Source organism: Monodon monoceros, unplaced genomic scaffold (genome assembly GCF_005190385.1).
Source record: "Monodon monoceros isolate NGI ecotype Baffin Bay Population unplaced genomic scaffold, NGI_Narwhal_1 Super_Scaffold_18, whole genome shotgun sequence".
Classification (NCBI taxonomy): Eukaryota; Metazoa; Chordata; class Mammalia; order Artiodactyla; family Monodontidae; genus Monodon; species Monodon monoceros.
This window is the reverse complement of record NW_021703774.1, coordinates 31,610,469-31,633,907: the sequence shown is the minus strand read 5'-3', so window position 1 is coordinate 31,633,907 and position 23,439 is coordinate 31,610,469. Positions and strand designations below refer to the sequence as shown.

General features: G+C 51.6%; 1 protein-coding gene across 1 annotated transcript in view; it reads right to left on the bottom strand.

The window, feature by feature from the left end:
- The window catches only part of SOX13 (SRY-box 13), a 12,987-nt gene extending 8,327 nt beyond the window's left edge, over positions 1–4,660 (bottom strand). Inside the window, exons 1-5 of the mRNA XM_029228939.1 lie at positions 3,327–4,660; positions 2,044–2,155; positions 1,868–1,954; positions 520–692; positions 41–109 (exon numbers count right to left, since the gene is read on the bottom strand). Of these exons, the coding sequence (XP_029084772.1) occupies positions 41–109; positions 520–692; positions 1,868–1,954; positions 2,044–2,155; positions 3,327–3,611 (726 nt within the window). The 5' untranslated portion in view covers positions 3,612–4,660. The remainder of the gene's footprint in view (positions 1–40; positions 110–519; positions 693–1,867; positions 1,955–2,043; positions 2,156–3,326) is intronic.
- Between the last annotated feature and the right edge of the window lie 18,779 nt (positions 4,661–23,439).

Below are 23,439 nucleotides of genomic sequence, written 5' to 3'. Positions count from 1 at the left end.
CCTTCACCTGGATCCCAGCACCCAGCCCTCCCCCCTTCACCTGGATCTGCTGCTGAAGGAGGTTGATCTTATGCTGCTGCTGAATCAGCTGTTGCTGCTGCTTGGCGATCTGGCAGAAGGAAAGAGCAGGTGATGGGAACATGCACCTTAGGCCCCAGGATCCCACCTCCCACAAGCCTTTGCGGCCCCACCCACACCCTGCCTCCCGTGCCTAGCGCAAGGACATGGAGGACAGCTGGACAGGGCAAGAAGCCGAACAGCCAACCCTCAGGATTTATTCTCCTTCCTCGGAGACCAAAGATGGAGGTTAGGCAGGAAGCAGCCAGCTGCTTTTACTCAGAGCCCCGCAGCGCCGCTCCACGCCCTGTCCCCTCACAAGGGCTGATGAACCACCAGAGGTGGGAATGCCCAGCCCCTGCCCACGGCCCCCTTCCCCGCCTGCCCCCACCATGCTCCGCTCTAGGCCCTGGACCAGACCCCCATCCCTGGAAAGAAAGCCAGACACCAAGCAGGGCCTACCTGCTCCTGCTGCTGCCGGGCCAGCTCCACCTGCTGCTGCTGCTTCTCAAAGAGCATAGCGGCCATGTTCTTCTGCTCGGAGTGGGCCGTCAGGAGCTGGTCCCGCAGGGTGGACAGCTGATGGATCATGACCAGCAGCTGGAGCTCCTTCTCTGCCAGGCTTTCCTGGGTCCCTGCTCCACAGTGAAGCAACCACCATTGAGAACTTTTGTTTGTTCATCTGTTACAGGTCCATCCATATGACACTGAGCAATCGCTCTGCCCCAGGGCCCCGTCAGGGGCTGGACCACAGAGATGACTGAGATACAGTCCTTGCCCTGGAGGGGCCTCCTCATCTTGTCACCTGACAACTAGCTGCTCTAGAAGGTCCCCACCATCACTCACCGATTCCAGGCCCTGGAAATGCTGACGGTGGGGCATCTCAGCCCTGGCCCACCTCTGGGATGTCCTCAAGTGCCCAGTGCCACTGGGTCAGGGTGGATAACTAACCCACTGGAGGGCCCAGAGTGACACGCTTAGGCTTTGGAGCAAGACAGATCTGGGTTCAAATTCCCCTTTTAACTCATCCCTCCTGGGAGCTGCTGGGCAAGCTACCAACTTCTCTGCACTTTCGTTTTTTGAATATATAAATGAGCACAACAATCGACACTTCACAGGGTTGCTGGGAGGGTTGAAGGTATTGAATGTAAAGCTGAGTCCCGAATCTGGCACATGGTCCTCAACTAGCAATGTCAGTGCTTCCTTGTCTCTAATCCAGTTCATGTCAGATGCAGCAGTTACTCCTAAGTGCCAGGATGCAGACCATGTGCATCAGAATTACTCGGGGAGCCTTTGAAAAATACAGATGCCCAGGCCCCCATCCTCTGGGGTTCTCATTCAGTAGGCAGGGGTGGAACCTGGGGACCTGCATGGTTTTAAAGATTCCTCTGGGAGTGTGATTAACCACACTGGGAAACTTATCACCCTGATGAACCTAAGCAACACTTTAATTCACTTAATGAGGTCCTGGTGGCCTAGAATTAATTTCCAGCAGTGAAAGGGAACGTTCGGCTCATTTTATAGTGAGATCTGAGAAGTGGCTAAGACATCCCCAAGGTCTCAAGGGTCCCAGGGGATTTGATTCCCACCAGGCCCTCTGCTGCATGGGAATAAGCCTAGTGCTTGGACCCCCCCGGGTGAGGGATGGTGCAGACCCCTAGGACCAGGCAGGAGCCAGAGTGGCACAGGCCAGGTGTGAGGGCACCAAGAGCCCCAGAAATTGCCCTACAGGCCTAGACTGCAGGGCCAGGCCTGGAGAAGGGAAAGGGGTTCAGACATCTGTCCTCTGCCCACCCATATGGGCCTTCACCTTTGACATCTTTGGTTTCCACACAGCTCCTTCCCAGAAACCTCTCCTTCCAGTCACTGGACAGCAGCTTCTCGATGGCCGGCACGACTGGAAGATACCAAAGGGCTAAGGAGTAACTGTCCTAACACCTCCCCCCCCCAGGCCCCCGTCCCTGACTAGGGCAGACGACGTCTTACCTTCTTTTAAATTTCGGTTGAAGTCCAGCTTCTCCTGGCTTCCAGAAGCAGCCTCAGAGCCTCCTGGTCTCTTGGGTTCTGGGGACCCGTTGCTTTCCAGGGAGCTGCTGTCCTGTAAGACACACTGAATATCACTGTCACCCCCAAGGGAATGGGGGCAGACTGCAGTGTGGGGGGCTGAGCGCCCTGGGGATGTGTATCCTAGGGGAACTCCAGAATCTACCCAGCCCCACCCTCCAGTAGGGCCCTCCCTTCCCACCTTCCCAACCTTTGCTCTGACTTGGCTTGATAGATTTGGTGAAAAGAACAAAAGGTTTAAAGACAAGAGACCTGGGCTCGGTGATTCACAAGGTGCTTGAGCCCACATGAGTCCCTGAACTTCTCTGAACCTGACCTCGGTCTTCCGAAAATGGAAATACTAATACGTCCCCTGCCATAGACGATTGTTGCTGGGATCAAGGGAGATAATGCATGTGAATGAGGTTTGCCACTGCAGACTAAAGAGGCCAAAAGCCTCCCTTGTATGCACCTACCACTCCAGCCCCGCAGGTTACTCTCAAGGCCCCCACCCCACCCTCTTTAAGACATTGTCCCCTCTCTCCTCTTCTCATCTGAGTCCTCTCCATTCTTTAAGACCCAGCTTAAAGCCCTACTTATCCAGGAAGTCTTCCTCGATCACCACCCCTACCCCTTAGCCCCCTTTCACATACTCCTCCTGGCTGGATCCCTCCTCAGAGCCCTAAAACTCTCCTCATTTTCACTCATTTGGCTTTTGATTAGGTAGTCCCTTTTTACATCTCTTGCATGGAATCACGGAGTTTTTAGGAGCTGCAAGAATCTTCACCACTCATGTAGTTCAGCCCCTTCATTCTGAGAATGAGGAACTGTACTGTCTTTAATAGCAATTTAACTCTGGTTCGGTTAATAAGGCTGCTTTTCTCGACTCATATGAAAAAGCTAGTAGATTATCTTTAAGCCAGCCTGTGAGCATGTGTGTCCTATTTCTCAACTAGTCTTCAAGGGTAAGGACTGGTCACACATAGGTGAGCAGTTCATATCAGGTGAGTGAGGGCAGAAGTGAGTTCATGTCCCGCTCTGACAGGTAGCCTGACCCACCCACCCACCTAAGTCTTGCCCCAGAGGAGAATGCTTCTGCCTGCCCCTCTGCCCAGCTAGGCTGGTGGGTGCCTGCTCCACCCACTAGGGGGAAGGGCACAGGCATAGGAGCTACAGAGGCAGGGTGGGGACACTGACCCAGGAGCCCCTAGGAGAGTGCTGGGCACCTGGGCTGGAGCTGGAGGGTCAGCACCATCCTGGGGGGCCCGGGCTGGATCTCCGGGCTGGGGTTCAGCTGTGGTGGCCAAGCCCTGGGGGGCCTCGTGGCAGGGCTCCTTCTTCCCCTCTGACTTGACAGTACAGTTCACCATGGTGCCACCGTCATCCAGGGCCAGCTGGGCAGAGCCGGGGCTTCTCATGGACATCCTGAGGGAGGAGGGGCAGAAGGAGGGAGGCGAGTCCTGAACCCCGAGGCAGTGACTGTTCCCCCAGCCCCAAACAGGTACATTCATGCAAAAGGCAAGCTTCCATTTGGAACTCACTGTGACAAACCGGAAAAGATTCTTGTCCACCCACCCACCCACCTTTTTTTTTTTTTTTTTTTTTAACAGAAAGGTCTAGAGAAGACTGGGCCAACATTTGGCCTGCCCTGCCTGTTGCAGTGTTGGAACTAGTGGGCTGATGGGTCTCCCTGAGAAGGCTAGAGATTGTCAACTGGCTCCTTCTGAGCCCAATAAAGCCAAGATCATACAGTACGTGTCTGTGTATGTCTGTGTATGTACGTACTTGTAATTAGTTACCAAAATTTAAAAATCAAGAGATATCCCATAAAAATCTGGATTTGAACTTCTCTTGAAGTTGGTCTGTGGCTGGAATTGAGCAGCAGTTACTCTCTATGAACAGGCCAGTTTGCCCTACTCTCCACCACTCCCTCCTACTCCCCAAAAGGGAAACCAAGCATCAACTACCCTATACACTTACTCTTTGTTTTCCTTAGAGTAGAGACAAGATAAAAGTGAACTATTTGGAACAATTTCTTATATCCGTGTATCTATCTACCAAAAGTGAGGAATGAAGTAAGCTGAGAGATGAGTAGCTTTCAGAAAAATATTTTCTTATGTGAGAGTCTCTCAATTAGAGTCTGGCCCCTGTGGGCCTCTGCAGTCCCTGGTGTAATATACGCAGAGACTGCATCCCCTGCCTCCTGTTGCTGACATCCCACTGCGTGGGATCACTACGTAGATGAGCAGGATCCTGGGAATAGTTTTCAGTGCTTATGTCAAGCTCAAGGCCAGAGTAGCAGTTGCCCAGAGCTCACTTGCTCACCCTCCAAAGTGACCAAGAAAAGACAGGTGGGGACACACAGCAGGTTCCAAGTAGGCATGGGTCTTGCCTCAGCTACTTCACTAGCTGCTGAGTGACCTTGGGCAAGTTACTTGACCTTTCCACACCTGTTTCCTCATCTGTAAAATGGGTGGTGTGAGGGCTATGAATTGATATTTACAAGGTGTTTAGAATAATGCTTTGTACTAGTAAGCACCGAAGTAGCCTTTGTTAAAGCACTGCTGGGTGGAATGCAGCACAAGGACAACAGCCTCAACATAGCCGGGGGGTGGGGGGTGGGGGGCGTGGGAGGCTTGTTTGAAAGACAAAGTCATGGGTCACCCAAAATCAGAAATTCTGTGGGTGAGGAGGGCATGGATCTGTTTTCACAAGCCCTCCAGGTGATTCTGATACATACTAGTTTGAAAAGCACTGTTAAATAAAAATTTTTTAAAACTTTGCTTACATGGGCATTAAATTTTTAGGAGGGGAGTGTAAGGCAAAAATTATATATAGTAAAACATCCCTTAAATTAAACTGTAGGTGCAGTATAACATTTGTGTATTACATCAACTGTATAATAAAATGTTTCTTGTAATGTATAACAAATGATGCAATGTGCCATGTACAATAGATGTATACACTGTGTACAATACATGTACAGTATTTTACATGAAATAACTTAATGTGTCTGATTTGATGCCATCCTACAGATCAGACGAGACTAAACTCTCCCTCCACTTTCAAAGGGCAGGGTGCCCTGGGGGCTGGCGTGGGACTCAGGACAGGGCACTGCAGGATGAGCAGAGGAGACATACATCAGCCCAGGAGAAGACACCCCAGCCCAGCTCACCCTGAGGCTTTAGGGTGCAGCTCTGGGTCCCCTCCCACCACCCAGGGACCCGGAGAGCGGCCCGGAAGCAGGCGCTCGGCCCATCCGGGCACAGGGAGGGGCGCAGAGCCAGGCCCCGAGCAGGGGGCTGGGCGTGGGGGAGGGGAAGTCGGGGAGTGGTATTATCCTGAAGCTGAGGGCAGCAATTACATAACAAACAAACCCGGGGCTCAAGCTGTGAATTAATCAAACCGCTGAAAATAAAACCTTCCTCTCAGGAACTTCAGACAAAAGAAATGAAAACAACCAGGCCGGCTGGAAAATAAAAGACAGCAGCGCTGAAATGGGGACAAAAGGAAACCAGACAATAGGGTGTTGGACAAAGGCAATAAAGCCAAAGGAAGTGTGACAGGCGAACAATGCGGGCCTGTGGGCTTCTGATCCCCGGCCGCCTCCGCGCCGCGGGCCCACACCCACCGCGCCACTGCGCCCGCCAAGCCGCCGGGTGGCCTCCTCAGCTCGGGACTGGGGTCCTGAGGGCTTTCTCCTCCCGGCGGTCCCCACTTCATGGCCTTCCAGCGCCTACCTCAAAGCCTTTCTTCCCACTGCAGCCCAGAGACCCCGGAGGCAGCCGCAGGGCGCACAGTTAAGGGAGCGTCGGACACCGGGCTGGGCCCCCAGTGCCAGCCGCCCACCCAGAGCTGCGGACCCGCTGTGCATAACCCCCAGCTGAAGACGGAGGCAGAGGAGACGATGATCTGCCCTAATGAACTCCAGGACCGCAATGCTCAGGACCGTGGCCACTTGCCACGCGGCTGCTGAGCAACCTGTACCACGGCCGGTCCCAATGCAAACGTGCTAAGTACAAACTACATCCCTACTTTGGAAGGGTTAGTACAAAAACAGAATGTAAAACAGCCCATTAATAACTGGTTGTTGATTACACGTTGAAATTGCACTTTGGATACTGTTGGGTTAAATAGAATACATTGTTAAAATTCGTTTCACCTGTTTCTTTTTGCACTTCTTATTGTAGCTACGAGAAAACATTAAAAGTATATATGTGAGGACTTCCCTGGCGGTCCAGTGGTTAAAGACTGCCTTCCAGTGCAGGGAGTGTGGGTTCAATCCCTGGTTGGGGAGCTAAGATCCCACATGCCTTGTGACCAAAAAAACCAAAACATAAAACGGAAGCAATATTGCAATTAATTCAATAAAGGCTTTAAAACTGGTCCACATTAAAAGAAAGTCTTTAAAAAAATTATATAAGTGGCTCACATTATATTTCTGTTGGAGCAGTGCTGCACTAAGACATCTCCTCCCTTTGAGCTTGATGGCTTTTTCTACCCACACTTAACCCCCAAGAGTACTTCCACCTGGGTACTGGGATTATCTTTATTTGGGAAGCCTACCTCCTGGAGCTCCCAACAGCTCACCCTGGCTTCTGGCACAGCACCTGGTAACAAAGAAAATGGCTCCTGGTGACCAGCCAAGGTAGCGTGGAGGTGTCAGTCTGTTCACCAGGGCGTGGTACCCACCAGATAACCCTGCCAGACCCTGCTAGCAGCCCAGACAAGGGCCCTTCATTCCCACAGGCGCCTGGCTCTACTTCAGGCACTGGCACTGGCTCTCCGTTGGTCCCCTCTCTGGACCCATTGGCTTACGGAGAAGCAACAGCCCAGGCTTGATGCAGAGTGCAGGCTTTTGGGTTCAATAGTCTGGATTCAAATCCATGCTTTGCCACCAGCTGACTTGTGTGACCTTGGGAAGTTAACTCTGAGCCTCCATCTCCTAATCCATATAATGGGTGTAATAATCCATGTCACAGGTGTCCATGAAAATTTAATAATACAGGGTGAGCATCCATTAAGTTGTCATATAGCCCAGGATGCTTCTAGAGCCAGGCGGTTGAGAGAAAAGTCTCTGGGGTCAGATAGACCTGAGTCCACTTGAATCCCAACTCTGATTAATTAATTGCTGTGCAACGGTGGCCACGTGACATAACCTCTCTAAACCCCAGTTTCCTCCTCAGTGAAATGGGAATAAAAAACCCCTGTATGGGGCTTCCCTGGTGGCGCAGTCGTTGAGAGTCCGCCTGCCGATGCAGGGGACGCAGGTTCGTGCCCCGGTCCGGGAAGATCCCACATGCCTCGGAGCGGCTGGGCCCGTGTGCCATGGCCGCTGAGCCTGCGCGTCCGGAGCCTGTGCTCCGTACGGGAGAGGCCACAACAGTGAGAGGCCCACGTGCCAGAGGAAAAAAAAAAAAAACCTGTATATAGGAATGTGCCTTCCATTTAACACTCCAGACCCTATGAGATGTGACTGTTTTACATTCTCTTGGCACCCTGAAACTTGGCCTTCAAAGTACTTTTCACAGTTGGTAATGATACCTTCACATGTTTTATTTCTGACTCGCCCTGTAGCCTGAGAACCCATCCAACCTCACACTGTGGAAAGGTCCTTGTCTTTGCTCTTCATTGTAGCCCCAGAGTCTAGCACAGTGCCTGGAACATACAGGTGCTCAATAAATCCTTGTACAACACTCAGAGAATTTAATACAGTTCAGCAGCTCAGCACAAGGCAGACCTGAATGCATAGTGAGTGACAGCTATTATTGCCATCGTTATTAGATAGATGTTGCTCTCTGCGGTTTATTTCCCACATCTCCACCTCCCACACCCACTTACCCTCAGCTGCATCTTCCTTGCGTCTAAGTTCTTCCCATGAGTGACCCAAATCTCCCAGTAGCAAAGCAAGTCCATTTCCCTTTGTTCCTACCTTGGGACAGGTAAGAAACATTTTCCACACCACCTTTTGAATTTAAAGACCCTGTTGGAGTCTTCCCTTAAGTCTCTTCCAGAGACTTAAAAAAAAATTCCCTTATTACCCTCTCCCTACAAAGCATGCTCCATGCTTCAATCATACACATGGTTTTTCAGGAGGTTTTAAGGTCAGCAGCCACATCCTCCCCTCTCCCCAGACGCCCAGAAGTCAAAGACTCTTTTAGTACCCAGGAGATGTGAATTACTGGGCTCCACCAGTTCCCACCCAGGTCCTGGTCAGAGGCCACAAGCCCACAGGACTCTCCAGTGGGACTCTCACTTGGGTGGAAGTGCTCCTATGTACCCAATCTCCTTCCTCTCACCCAGCCTTACTCATATTTTATAAATGGGGAAACTGAGGCCCAGAGAGGTCAAGTTCATGTGGCTTGTTTGGGCAGTACTGTTTCAGGAATACAGAGTCAGAAGACCTTCAACCAGCTGGGACATGGAACAGTATTCCTGCTCTGCCTTCCCTTCCATCCAGGGAACCTAACCCATAGACCCTCTGCTGTCTTCTTTTCCTTGGCCTTACCTCACCTGAGCATCTGTAGGAGGTGAAGGCCCCTAGGGAGAGAGGGCTCTGGCCAGCCTCAACCTGCATGCCGCAGCGTCTTGAGTCTCTGAGCTGATGTCTGTGAGGCCCTGGGCCCCCAAATCCAGTGCCTAGGACAAGGCATAGAGACATGCCTGCCCTCCACAGAGGGCCAATGGCTCAAAGCACGGTTCTTATGCGACAAAGCAGACTACAGGTGCTAATCTCCTTTTTCTCCTCCCCACAACCAACCCTCTCCCAGCTCCTCTGACCCCCACCCACCCCAGGCGCACACACACCAACCCCCTTTCTCCCCCAGACAAATCACCAGCCACTTCCTCTTCCAATCAGCCAACAACAACCCAGCTGGACTGGAATCAAAGGACTTCTTACTCTCAGACCTTTCTCCCTCCACAACGACAGCCCTTCCCCCCCCATAAATATCTAGATACAGATAAAGATAGAGATAAATTCTAGTCATCGGAGCATGACAGGTGACTCAGACCGAGGGGTACAGGAAGACAGTCTGAACAGACAGGCAGACCCTCCCAGGAGAGCCAATGACAACACTTCTCCACCGGGCACAGACCTAACCTCTCTACTGAGACTCCCACTCCCAAGCTGACCCTGAGCAGGTGGTGCCGAGGGGCACTGCCAGGGAGAGAACCATGTGGCAGAGAAGGGCAGGGCCTGAGTCCCAGGGGAATGTCACTTCCTTTCAAAGCCCCAGAGAGTTGAGAGCCTCAGGCAGCCCTAAACAATAGCCTGAGGCGTGGGTGCCCAGAACAGTGCCCCGGTGCCACATCCTGCCATTCTTCTCCCAGGCCGCACCCTGCCACCCTTCCTGGCTCCGCCCGATCCTATCTCTGCTGTTTACTCAGAGCTGAGAGCTGGGCTGGCTGCAGGCTTGGAACAAAGCTTTCCTGAGAGGCCCCCTCACCCTCTCCGGCCTCTGTGGGCCCTTGGGGTATCAGATCCATGGCGTGGCCCAGCCTGGTCTAGCCCTGCTCAGGCCGAGGCCACAGCCAACACCCCCCGTTCCTGGGCTGTTTCTGGGCTGATCAAGTGGCTAAGACCAGCCAGACTGAGGCTTGCTGAACCCCCAAGAGCTCCTGTCCTCCCAGTCAGCAAGAGGAGGCAGCCTCCCCCGCACCTCTGGCCCAGAAGCCCAGCTCCAGACAGAGCCTTGGCAGCTGCCAAGATTGAGCTGACCCCAGCCCAAGGGCACGAAGGACTGAAGAAGCCGAGGAGAAACTAGCCGTTCTGTTCCCATTCACAGCCCCATCTGAGTCTTCTCTTCCTGGAGAGTCCAGGAAGAGACAGAGAGGGCAGCGTGGAAGGACTGCTGAGGTTCCCAACAGGATGAGTGCCTGCCCCACGGGCCTGGGTAAAGTTTAGGAGGTAAACTGTGTCTCCAGGATTCCCTTCTCTGGGGGCCCCCCTGCCTTCACCTGATGCCGTCTCCAGCCCCTCCCAAGCCCCATCAGCAGCCGAAGTCCTGGCCTTACCTCCCAGTGGCCAGGTCCAAGCCTATGTCCTGGATTCGGGAGTGTCTGGCCTTTTACACGAGCAGCGCCCAGCCCAGAGCAGGCACACAGCAGAAGTGGTGCAGCCGAGGCCGACTGGCCTTGTCAAAGGCCTCCCTTCTGGGATAGCCCTGAACATTAACCAAAGGCAAAGGACGAAAAAGAGCATGCAATGACAGAACACCCACTTGGCTGAGAGCACTGGGTGAGGAGCTCGCCACTCATTTTTCCGACCCAACCAAGGCCCAGTGGAGCCATCTGAACTCAGGCCTCACTGATGCCCAAACCCATGTCTTTTCATCTGTCGGCTGGTGCCCTGGCTGCTCTTCCTCTACCCCAGATAACAGGATCCGGTCTAGCAAAGATTGATCTGCCACTGTCTTTGCTGCTTACAGGATTCTAGTTGTTTTTGACTTGAGTCATGGCCAAGGAAGAATTAATCGAAAGAAACCAAGGCCACTTTGGAAACTTGGGGGAAAGATTCAACCTCTGAAAACCTTAGCTTCTTCATTGTAAAATGGAAATTCCAATACCTACTTTGTGATTAGAAGGTAATCACAAGCTTGGAGAATCTGGTACAGAATATATGTTCAGGGAAGGAGAGACGAAGAGAGACCTAAAGCAAGGAGGCCGTCCTTCCCTCCCTACCCCCAGAGCACCCAGAGTGAGACACCTATCCCTGAATGTCCCTGGCTTTCCAGAGGCTGGCAGGCATGTGTGACCCTCTGGGAGTCATCCCGATACGGCTAAAAGAACTGGGTTTTATTGTCACCCAGACCTGTGTTTGAAGCCTGGCTCCACCATATACTACTGTGTGACTATGGGGAAGTTTCAGTTTCTCCATCACTAAGATGGAACAAATAATATCTCGTAGAATTATTGAGAAGACTGAATGTGATGTTTGTAAAAAACAAAAAAAAATGTTTGCTCACTGAACCCTCTCATTCACCTTTTGGGGAAGCCTCCCCCACCCCTGCATGCCAAACACGCAGAAGATCCACACCCAAAGGACAACTGGGAGTGTCATCTTCTTCCATCTCCACCTGTCCCCGTAGGTCCCCCTCTCTTTGGCGCTGTTTCACTACCCTGCTTAGGTTGTCTGCGTGTTCTGTCGGTGTCCCCAACCACCCTGAAATCTCCCCTGGCCGGTGCCTACACTGAGCCAGACACCCAGGCCACGCTTAGCGCAGACAGGCTGAAAGGACCTGAATTTGCCCAGGAAACTCACATCCTCAGTGCCACGGCCTACCTGACCAACCCCCCCGTGCCTTCCCTTCCCGATAGCACTGAAGTTCTGCAGACCTTCACAAGCTCCCTCATCTCCTCCAGAGCCGGAGCTAGAGGGTAAAGTGTTGTTCCATTAACCCCTGCCAACCCCAGGAGGGGACAGGAAGGTGGAGACTAGAAGAATGACTGCAGAGGGGGGAAAGGACAAGTGGGAATGGCCTGTAAACACCAGGCTGAACAAAGTCTCATCTTTGCAGACATCCCTTTTGTTGGGGCTGGTGTGGGCCGAGCAGCATTTGGCTTCTGCTTGGTGACAAGTCCAAGCCACGTGGACTAGGTAGGCTCTCAGGGTCTATGGTGACATGGAGGCTCTGGAGACATGCACAGTCAGTTCAAACCCCAGCAGCCCTCTAACTAGTGGCATGGACAGGCCGACTTATTCAACTCTCCAAACCTACTACTTTCTTTATAAATGTGATCAGTAATATATACCCACTAGTGTGGTTGTGAGGAGTAAACAATATAACAGGCAAAGGCCAGTGCCTGAACACAGCCGTGCTAAACAGCTGTAACCGGCATAACCATTGTAATCTGGAGCTGGGGGTGACGGCTGAGAGGTGGAGAGTCAGCCAGTTCCTCACTCCTCCAAGAGGGAGCCCAGTGAATACTTGAGACTTAACCTCTACAACACCTCAGATTCTTTATCTGCAAAGGGGACCAACAATAGCTACTTCTCGTGGTCGTTGGAGAGTTAATAAGTATTGTATATACAATACTAGTGCAATGCCTGGCACAAAGCAGACTGGCACTTAGAGTGTTGTTATCATGATCGAATGAATGAATGATTGTGCTTCCAGGGAACTTCTGCCGGCCAGAGCACTCTGCCCCAAGCCAGTGAGCGTTGTGAAGGCCCTTCTTAAAGGTATTTCAAATACCAGCCTCCACACATCCGCGAGCCCACAGCCCCCTCTCAAAGTGGGCACCTTCACACCACATCCTCAGGTCCCTGAGGGCTCAGGAAAAGTATCTGGTTCCTTCCCTACTTCTTCTCCCTCTTCCTGCCTCAGCCAGCCACTGCAGGGGCAGGGGAAATGGGGCAGCGATCAAGATGGGTAAGTGGTACAAGAAAGAGGAGTCAACAGATGCCAGTCACCAAGAAAGGCCACCAGGCAAGTGCTGACAGGACACGGTCCTGACCCAGAAGTTCAGCACGCAATTAATCAGCAAATACACTTGGCCTCACCTTCTCCTCCCTGGGATGTGCCTCCCTAAGGCTCCATAAAAGATACACCTTGAGGAGAGGTCTGGGGGCTTCCAGAGGGGTTTGAGCATCCAGTTCCCCACCTTGGGCAGACAATGGAGGAACAAGGTGGCTGGCAGCACCGCAGTCATCATGGCCGAGGCCCATGGGTTGAACCGGGCGGGGCCCGTGGGCTGAACTGGGACGCATTAGCCTCACCTTAGGGCACCCGGCTCAGGTCTGCTGCTTCCCCCATAGCCTCCCCTTCCCCCAACCCAGGGTTTCTGCGCGGGATGCCACCTGTGCCTTATGAAAACCTAATCACCACCATCTCCCCCAAGACAAGCTCACTCATGGGAAAGCCCAGTTGAGCAGCTCTTACTCAAGCAGCATTCATTCTTCCAGTGAACAAAGTGTTCCGTTCTGTTTCTCTGCAAAGGCCATGTTTCCTTTCCCATTATCTACCACATCGGCACACAAGCCTGCCACAAAAGATTTCTTCTTTCTTTTTGTTATTTTCACGGTCCCCTTTATTTATGAGTGGTTGTTTTTTCTTGGCTTTGGCTCCTTTTCGAAAGGGCAGGAGAGCAAGGGGAGGAGAACAGTTTCATAGTCTTTGATTTCATCTAAAATGCTCATCAAACAATCCCCAAAGCAGCCAGCCTGCACCCCAGTCTGCCTGGGACTCCAACTTCCAGCACCAGCACCCTTTGGAAACTGAGGCAGAAAAGAGCTAGATCTGACGAAGGGGTGGGATATGATATGATTCTGGGAGGAATCTTGACATCTGGAGCCCCCAATGGTAATAATAATAAAATAACAATGGTGACATTCAAAGTATTTAACAACTGAATGATGGGCACTAACCAGTGAGATAGGACTCTTGGGACAATCAGATGAGCTGGCAGATGCCAGACACACACTACTGGTTGCCACTCTGGTGTGTACCCCTCTGATCATAGCTAACATTTTCTGAGCACTGTTTGAATCACTTTAATCGATCTTCACCATAACCATCTGAGGTAGACAATATTATGATCTCCATTTTACAGATGGAGAAACTGAGGCGCAGAGGTGATCTGAGCCCGGGCCGTCTAGCATCAGAATCCACCTCTCAACCAGACATCAGGACTCGGGCACACAATAAGCTAAGGGTACGGATAGGCATTAGCTCTTTGTAATACTTTCCCCAGCCCTGTGAAATAGTTACTGTTACCTGTTTTACCGATGAGGACACAAAGGCTTAAGGAGGCTAAGCTACTGCCAGTGAGTGGTGAGCAGGACACTGACCCAGAGACTGGTTGTCGAGTCCCTTCTTTCAAGCACTGGATTACACTGGCTTCTCTTGCACTTGTCTGAGGTCCCAAGAGCCATGGAAAATCATCACCTGGAGCCTGAATCACCTGCCCCTCAACCCCAATCTCTGCTGGCCGTCTGCTGCTCTCATGATGCGGGGTCAAGGGACCCAAGCAGGTCTCCTAGCTCAGTTGATGTTAGAAAAGTCAAAGGCAAACGCCACGTGCAGACATCAAATGACTCAACGCCAGGGTCCTAACATAGCATCCTCCAAGTGAGTTCAGGGCAGCACTGGAGGGCGCAGGGCTGCCCCAGTCCCTGAGCTCCCTAAGCTATCACCTCTTCTTTGTTTCCTGGCCATCCTTCCTTGGCCTCTACCCCGACACCTCCACTCCCTCTCCCTTAGCTTCTCACCAACAGCAGCGAGCAGAGCTGTGCACTTCACAGACACCCCCAACATATGTGCCTAACTATTATTGCAGTCATCTTATTTTCTTATCAGTTTTTTTCTGACTCTGAAAGGAATGTGTACTCATTGTAGAAAAGCTGCAAATTTAGAATAACATAAAGAAGACAAAAAGAAATTAAAGTCACTTCCCATTAATCCAGAGGTGGTAACTGATAACAATTTGGCCTCTTTCCATCAATTATTTTTCCTGTGTGTCGTTTTCTTCTTCATCATTCAGCTCATAAGCAAGCTTTTGCACAATTCCCCCCCCCCACACACACTTAATAGTGTATCAGGGGAAGTTTTCATGTTACTAAAAAATGGAAATTATTTAAAATTCTTTAGGGAATTCCCTGGCGGTCCAGTGGTCAGGACTCCTCGCTCTCACTGCCGAGGGCCCAGGTTGGATCCCTGGTCAGGGAACTAAAATCCCACAAGCCGCACAGCCAAAAAAAAGAAAAAGAAAAAAAGAAAGAAAAGAAAATTCTTCATGAAGTCATTTGTAATGGTTGCCCATCTCTTCAGTGGCTGTACCATAATTTACTTTATCCAATGCCCATGGTTAAAACAATCCAACTCTTTAAATCTCATATTACTGAAACCTCCTCTTCACTCACAAGGTCATCGACCCTCCAGATACTTCTGGTGGGCCAGAGCCATTCTGCTCCTATGACAGATGGGAAGGAAAGGGCCCTGACAAACAGCAGACAGAGCAAGGTAGCAGAAGGACCTCACCTGCCTCTTTTTTTTTTTTTTTAATTTTTAATCGAAGTATAGTTGATTTACAATGTTGTGTTATAGTTTCGGGTGTACAGCAAAGTGATTCAGTTATACATATATATATTCTTTTTTAGATTCTTTTCCCTTATAGGTTATTACAAAATATTGAGTATAGTTCTCTGTGCTATACAGTAGGTCCTTGTTGGTTATCTATTTTATATTTAGTAGTGTGTATATGTTAATCCGAACTCCTAATTTATACCCCCTCCCCTCACCTGCCTCCTCTTGATGGGACAAGTATGTAGCAAAAGGAGTACAGGATGGAATATGGAGGCTGTGACAGAGGCCCGGAAGCGTGGGCCCAGGGCCTGACTGCTTCTGCAATGGGGAGGACACGTCTCAGAGTTTCTCGGGGCCTGACTTCCCCATAAAAAGTTGGAGAACCACAATGAGATGCCACTTCACACCCATTATGATGGCTATTGCTTTTAAGAAAAGAAAAAGCAAAAAGAAGTGTTGGCAAGGATGCAGACAATTGCTGGTGGGAATGTGAAACGATATAGCTGCTGTGGAAAACAATATGGTGGTTTCTCAAAAACTGAAACATAGAATAACCATATGATCCAGCAATTCCCCTTCTGGGTGTTACCCAAAGGAGGGAAAGCAGGACCTTGAAGGGATGTTGCACACCCGTGCTCATACAGCATTATTCACAATAGCCAAAAGGTGGAAACAACCCCAGTGCCTGTGGAGGAATGAATGGATAAAATAAAATGTGGTAAACATATACAACAGGATATTATCAGCCTTAAGGAGGAAGCAAATTCTGGCACACGCTACAATATGGATGAACCTTGAAAACATTACGCTAAGTGAAGTAAGCCTAAGTGAAATAATCAAAAGACTAATATTTCTTGATTCTGCTTATATGAGGTACTTAACAGTTCAATTTATAGAGACAGAAAGTAAAATAGAGGTTACTAGGGGCTGGGGAGAGGTGCAAAGGGGGAGTTATTGTTTAATGGATACAGAGTTTTAGTTTGGGATGACACAAACTTCTGGAGATGGACAGTGGTGACAGTTGCACAGTGTAAATGTACTTAATGCCTCCAAACTGTACAATTAAAAATGATTAAAATGGTAAATTTCATTATTGTATAGGCTACCACAAAAAAGAAGATGGAGAACATGAAACTGCTAATAATTTACACCTTCATGGCACCTTTAATCTTGCAGACAGGCAGAGGTGAGAGCATAACACAGACTCACAGGCTGGGGACTCATGTCCGGCCAGGGGTCAGGGAGCGCGCAGGCTGGAGGCTAGCTGCCTTTAGAGAACCCCTTGCTCACCGAGCCATAATTAACGTAACTAATTGAAGTGTCTAAAAAGGCCAGAGCCAGACAGTGCCAGACCCGCCCCACCAGCTAGGCCTTCCTTTCAGTGCCTCCCTCACCTCTAGGAACAATGAAAGGCTTTTACCTGCCATGCAGAGACAGGTGTATTCAGGATTCCTCAGCAGGGAGAGAAAGGGATCTGGGGGGAGGAAGATGCGGATAGAGGAAGAGATTTTGCTCACTTCCTCTAAGTGAGTTCCTTGGCTTTCCCGGAAATCTTTGCCTCAATTGTCCTTCTTAGGGTGGCAGTTTCAAGGAAAGCACTGGGCTGACGCCTGGTTTCCAGAACAGCTCTCTCCCCACCTCCCCACCCCCGACTTGCTGAACAACACTGGGCAGTTCCTCTACAGCTCTGTACCTCCTTGAGGTCCATTTGGGGAGGACAGAGGGACGATAATCCAAACAAATAGTCTAAAGAAGAAGGTCTGGGGCTTCCCTGGTGGCGCAGTGGTTGAGAGTCCGCCTGCCGATGCAGGGGACGCGGTTTCGTGCCCCGGTCCGGGAGGATCCCACATGCCACGGAGCGGCTGGGTCCATGAGCCATGGCCGCTGAGCCTGCGCGTCCGGAGCCTGTGCTCCGCAACGGGAGAGGCCACAGCAGTGAGAGGCCCGCGTACCGCAAAAAAAAAAAAAGAATAAGGTCTGAGCTAACAGAGGGGGTGACTGGGGTGGGGCCACCTGGGGAGAGAAGGAGGGAAAGGAGAAGCCTTCCCAGTTTCCAGAGTCATCCACTTATTGCACAGGTGCTGGTTTCTGTGGGCCACTCGAATCATCCTTTTCCTCTTCAATGAATGACAGGCTGGGACCAAAGTCCCATCCTGCCCTAAGGTTCATTTGATATTTCCGTTTTCTATTACTGGTACCTTTACCGGTAAAAACTATCCCAGTTCCCACTTACCCAAGAACACATCCCAGCGTTTCCAGTATCTAAGAGCTGTCTGTGCTCCATGGCCTGATTAAGAGTTCAGGCCACGCTGATGGCCTTCTACTGCAAGAGAACCTTAGGGATTTTCTATGGAAACTGAAAAAAGCCACTGGCATCTCTGTCCATCTTTGTCCAAAGAAGAAGAGAGATGAGCGTCCCCTCCCCTGCTCTTGCCTCCCTAGGCCCTCCCTCTGCCCGCACAGGGCCATTAAAGCTGCTCTGCTTCCCTTCCCCCACAGCCTGTCGCCCTGACCCAGGGGGTGAGGGTCAATGATGGGGTCACTGGAGGCGCCCAGCTCAAAACCAGCTCCTTCGCTTAGGAAGGAATTTAACCCTCTCCCTCCTGGCTCATGACTATCCACCTAGCAGATCTACGGGTATGGAGGGAAAAAGTTATTGCAGAGAGGATCACACAGACCCACCTGATAATTCTGAGTGCACAGTGGAAGTGAGCCCTGGATTTGGAGGCAGAAGGTCTGAGTTTGAGCCCTACCTCTGCCACAAAATCAAGGTGCAATCCTGGGCAAGTCTTAATTCTCTGAGCCTCAGTTTTCCTATCTGTAAATTGGGAGTCAAAATACACCCCACCAGATTGCTTGGAGCCTCAGCATAGTGATTTTCTAAATGTCAAAGCACTTAATACACTTGATGGTTTAGAAAGCCCCATATAAGTATAAGGGATTTGGACGCCTGTAACTCGCTGTGGGGCCTGAGACACACCACCCAACCTTGCAAGGTCTCAGTTTTTCCATTTGCACATGGGATGAATTATTACTTCTTCTCTCGGAGATAAAATTTTAAGCTGGGGGGGGGGGGTTTCCAAGGTCTTTGATGTTGCAAAAATATAAGTGCTGCTAAGCCCCTGGTTTCTACCCTCAGGCTGCAGCCCAAATCAGCAGAAGGATGGTGACAGCACCTGCCATTTTTCGAGCGAGCACAACAAGCTAAGCGCCTCACAGGTATTTTTGGCAGCAATAAAACCCATTTTATAGTTGAAGCATCTGAAGCTAAGGGGTGGAAGCAAAATCCCACTGAAGGTCCACCTGACTCCAAGTCCAAAACCACAGCACAAGGACCTTGGAGAAAAGGCTGCTTCCCCGCAGGCACTTCCAACCCAATTAGCCCTCTCGGCTTTGGAGCTGGGTGCCGGGGGACAGCCTCCACTTCCTGCTGGGTTCCTGCAGGCAGCTCCCAAGGGCCCAGAGTCCAAAGGTTAGTTAAAGGCTGTCTATTACTATGAATCATTAAAATTCACCAGCAGCTGGGTTTGGTGAATGTGGTGGTTTCATGCTTCCAAGCGATCCCAACTTATACGTGAATTTCACCAGTTTTGCAAAAATCCATTCTACTTGATGTAGAACTGTCCCCTTAGTGACCGGTTTAAGGGACAACACTGGGCAAAGGACAAAAGGCAGTGCACTCTGAGCCATATCATTTCTTCGGTACCCGGCAACACCCTGCCTGCAGCTAGTGTGTGACAGAGTTCACCCCCTTTTCTGGGCCGCTCCCCAGCGCCAGCAGAGCGGCGTCCACACACTGGGGTCCACGCCCCGGCCCACCTCCATCCCACACCCCCACCCCTGCTCCAAGCTCCTGGAACACTTGGGGCAGCAGCTCATTCCCTTGTTTCCTTGAGTGCATGGGTCACTCCCGTAACAGAATAACCACAGCAATAATTACAGCAGCCAATGCCTGGATAAGACACACCCCCTGTGCCAGACACTGTCTGAACACTTTCCATATAACCCTTTTTATTTAATCCTCTCAGTACCAGGTATGACTGTCAGCAGCATTTTACAGTTCTGGACGCTGAAGCACAGATTAGTTAAGTAACTTGGCCAGGGTCACACAGCACATTTGTGTGCCACATCTGAAGGAAGAATACAGTGGGAGGCTGAGAGAGGTGTCATAGCCGACAAAGTCTGCACCCACCACACTCTGGAGAGGTGCTCCTCCCCCTTTCCCAAATCCACAGAGGTCGTGCTCATGACCCAAGGGAGGAGCTGCCCCACATCCACACAGGCCCCAGGAGAGCCGCACTGTCCCACCCCAGCACAAGCGCCAACAGCCACCACCACAGTGGCCACGATACTAATACCAGCTCCCACTCACTGGAGTCTCCTATACTGCAGGCCCCGAACTAAGCACTGTAATATATGCATCACTTCACTGAATCCTTTTAACCTTGGGAAGTAGGTATTAATCTTTTCCCACTTTGTAGGTGAAAAAACTAGGCTCTAAGAAAGTTCTAGTATTTGCCAGAAATCTCACAGCTCAGAAGCAGCAGAGCCAGGACTCAAACTGGGATCTGTCTGACTCCACCTTGTACCTAGCCTCCGAAACCAAGCCCATGGAGACAGAAACGACTCCAGCAGTCCTGGTGCCCGGGCCAACTCAGCTGAAAGGGCTTGTTCCCACAATGCAGCTATTTCCCGTGATCCTGTCTCACCTCCCCAGACAGATTACAGCTTCCCTGTGGGCAGGGTCTGGTCTCCTCCCCGCCACCACCACCACCCAGTGCCTTCACATAATAAGGAATTGGTAGAGCTTATTCATCCCTGAATACCTTATTTGTTAAAACTATATATCAAACCACTGCCTTTAAAAAAGACATCCAGAGATTAATATTGATCAATCCTGAACAAAGTAAGTTTGCTCATTCATCGAGGAATGGCACATCCCAGGAAAGTTGGCCACACTCACTCACTTGAGCCCCTGTGGGACCAAAGCCGGGGTGAGTGTGGGTCAGGGCAGACCAGGAAAAGGGACCTCCCCTCCGCAGGCTGCCAGGCTTGGCCTCACACCCTGGGAAGCCGCAGCCCTGCAGGGGAAGGGAAGTTGTCTGATTACCAGATGGTTCAGCACGACCTGACGGCAGCAAAAATGTCTTTGAATGGAAAGAAAAAGCACAGGGCTCTGTTGGAAGTTTGTTGCAGAATAATGAGACAGAAGTTTCAGCCTGAATGAGTGAGCCACCCATTCTGAAAGTTCTCTGAGACACTCTCTGGTTCCTCGCTGTCAACAAAGTCCTAGCTCCTTGGCCTGCATTCAAGGCTCCCTCTGACTTTGGAGGTCTCTTCCTAACTGAACTATAAGCTAACGCCCCCCGCCCCCCTTTCTACCGCAGCAGGGCTCCTTAGCCTCTCGGCTGGTAGCTTAGTCCCCGTTGTTCCTTACAGCACCTGGCACAGAGAAGCCCTACTAATATTTGTCTTAGCAAGACACAGGGGTTGCTAATGGGGCCCCGAGTCTGGTGCTGGGCCCAGAGTACATGCTCCATACACACCTAATGAACTTATCCATGCCAGATCAAATCTCAGAGTTCATCCTTTCATGAACTCCTGGCAAGAGCCTTGAGCTGGCCGGGCAAGAGGATGTCAACCCATAGAACAGAGGACAAGGAACCCGTCTCAGGACTGAGTGGCTGTCAGCTGTGTGAGGATAATAATAAGATAATAGTCCAATCCTCACAGCTGGAAACCAGGCCCATTCTCTCACTGCCCAACATCCCTCTCCCCCACTACCCAACCCATTACATTCTCTGCCCTGGCTCTTTCCAGAGTCCCACAAAAGCTTCTTATCCTTCCAGCGAGTCTGCCCTTCAACAACCATCCAACGGCACCAAGCTTGGGGACATAGCTGGGATGCGAGAAACAGCCACTTGAGTGGTTCGCTCTCCCCGAAGCAGCATGGGCTCCCCCCAGCCATGAAGCAGAGGCCCGGGGATCAGGCACCACCGCCCCTAACCCTGAGAAGCCCTCCACCGACCAAAGTTCTCTGCCCCTTGGCACCTTGGCCCCCTGGGGGACGCTGACCCCTTGAAGAATGGCTAATGTAGCTACTTCCAGTCAAAGCCAAACAGTTGGGAGGGGAATGAGGGGAAATCAAGGGAAGAATGAAACCAACTTACAGGAGGAGTGGATGGAGGAAGGGGGCTTGCTTCCAGGGATGGGGACTGGTGATGAGTCCAGGGAAGCGTAGAGGCCAGCCTGGTGGAGGGGGCGCCACGGGTGCTGCTCCTGTCCTCTCCATTGTCTTCCGGGACCCCACACAACAACCTGCACACACAGAGCCCAGGTGCCCGCAGAGCTCTATCTACTGCCCCGATCCCACAGCCGCCGAGCTAAATTCCACCAGCTCAGCTCTTTTGCAGAGAGGGGGTTGTTTTGCTTGTGCACCATTCTTTCCACAAGGGTGGTCATCTTGCCCACTCCCCCTCTTCTGGGGTCTTCTCCCACACAGCTGCTCTCCTTTTCTCTGTAGGGTTCTTCCAAGCCCTGCCGTCTTGAGAAACTCTACAGTGACTCTGCTCTGAGAGTCACTGCCCTGACTCCATTTCACAGAAAGCAATCTGCAGCCCAAGCCTCAGTGAGCATGATGTGGGAGGGGAGCTCACCCCACTTACTGAAGCCATTTGGGTTCACACGGGGAGGCCATGCCATCCCCACACAGGACTGGGCTCAAGCTGGCCCCGTGCTAAAGCTGCCCCTGGTACAGGCCGAGGCACCGAACGGTCGATCATAAAAGTGTTGACCTGGTTGTCTTTCCTGTCCAGCCTCTTGCCATGGCCCTGCGAGTCTCCCCCCAACAGTGGAGAACAGAATGTGCTTGGCTGCAGACCTGGTCAACATAAATTGCTATTAACAGGCTCTCGATCTGAAAAACAAAATAATAGAAGGCCTGGCCCTTTCTTTCTGCTCCTCTCATCCCCACCACTATTTCCTGCAAGGCCGAGAAAGAAATGCCTCCTTTGGCCATAGTCAGGAGAGAAATCTACTCCTCAGAGGCTCACTTCTCCCCATCAACCTCGTCCTTCACGGGCACAAAAGCTGGGCACCAAGGAGCCTGAACAGGGTTATGTCTTCGTTTTCCAAGGTTCCTGCCTGTCTCTAATCTCAATTTATCCTGAGATTTATTGAGCACCTGCTAAGTGCCAAGCTCTGTGCACCTGCCTTTGAAGGTGCCCTGAGCCACATTCATAGGTGAGAGGGCCGCTGGGGAGCGGCAGGGAGGCCAGGCCTGTGTGTTCAGTGGCGGGGGCCACCCTCTGTGCTCACCCCAGGGAGGGTGATCAATAGCAGGGCTGACCTAAAGCTGACCCTCTGTGTCATCTCGCCCCCCCCCCGCCCCTATCACCTGCCCTCTGTGAGGGGGATGGGGAGAACAGAATAGAGGTGAGGCCAGACAAGAATAAAAAGCCAGGAGCAGCCTTTGAAAAGAACAACAGTAGAAGGCAAATCCGCTTGGGGATAGATTACAAAATTGTGTTCAGTGTATTCGTTATATGCAAATTATATGTAAACATGTACATGGCCCTTGGAAAATTCCAAGTGTCACTGCTGCTCTTTCTGCCTCTGTCTTACTCAGGTAGTTTCCAGGGCTACCTAGGAAGCTATCTGACCACCTGGCCAGGAGACCCCAGAGTACTGTCCCAGCCCCATCTTCCTGAATCAGCTTCTCTCCCTGACCTCACCTCACCCTGAAGCCACTGGAGAAACGTGAGTACAGAGGAGGAAGAGAAAATGGGGTCATGCCCACGATGGGCACAGCCAAGGTAGCAAATGAGGGAGGAGAGGAGGATGGTGGCCCCGCCAAGGCAAACACCCTTCCAGATCTGGACCCGGGATGGGCTCCCTGCAACTGTCAGGAGACCCAACGGACTCCAGGCATTCCTCGATGCCCCTAGCCCGTCCCATCACCAGTTCCTCAAAACCAATGGCAGCATGCCAGGGCAGGAGACCAGGGGACCCTACAGCAGGATCCTGGAGTGGGTTCCCTCCTGTGCTGCTGCGTGGTCAGACATGTCATGTGGATCAGCCTCATCCCTTCAGACCCACAGTCAGTGTGGAACTACGAGGCCCCACCACCCTGTCTCTAAATCTCAATTTCCTCATCCACAAAATGGGGGGCTAGGGGCTTCCCTGGTGGCGCAGTGGTTGAGAGTCTGCCTGCCGATGCAGGGGACACGGGTTCGTTCCCTGGTCCGGGAAGATCCCACGTGCCGCGGAGCGGCTGGGCCCGTGAGCCATGGCCGCTGAGTCTGTGCGTCCGGAG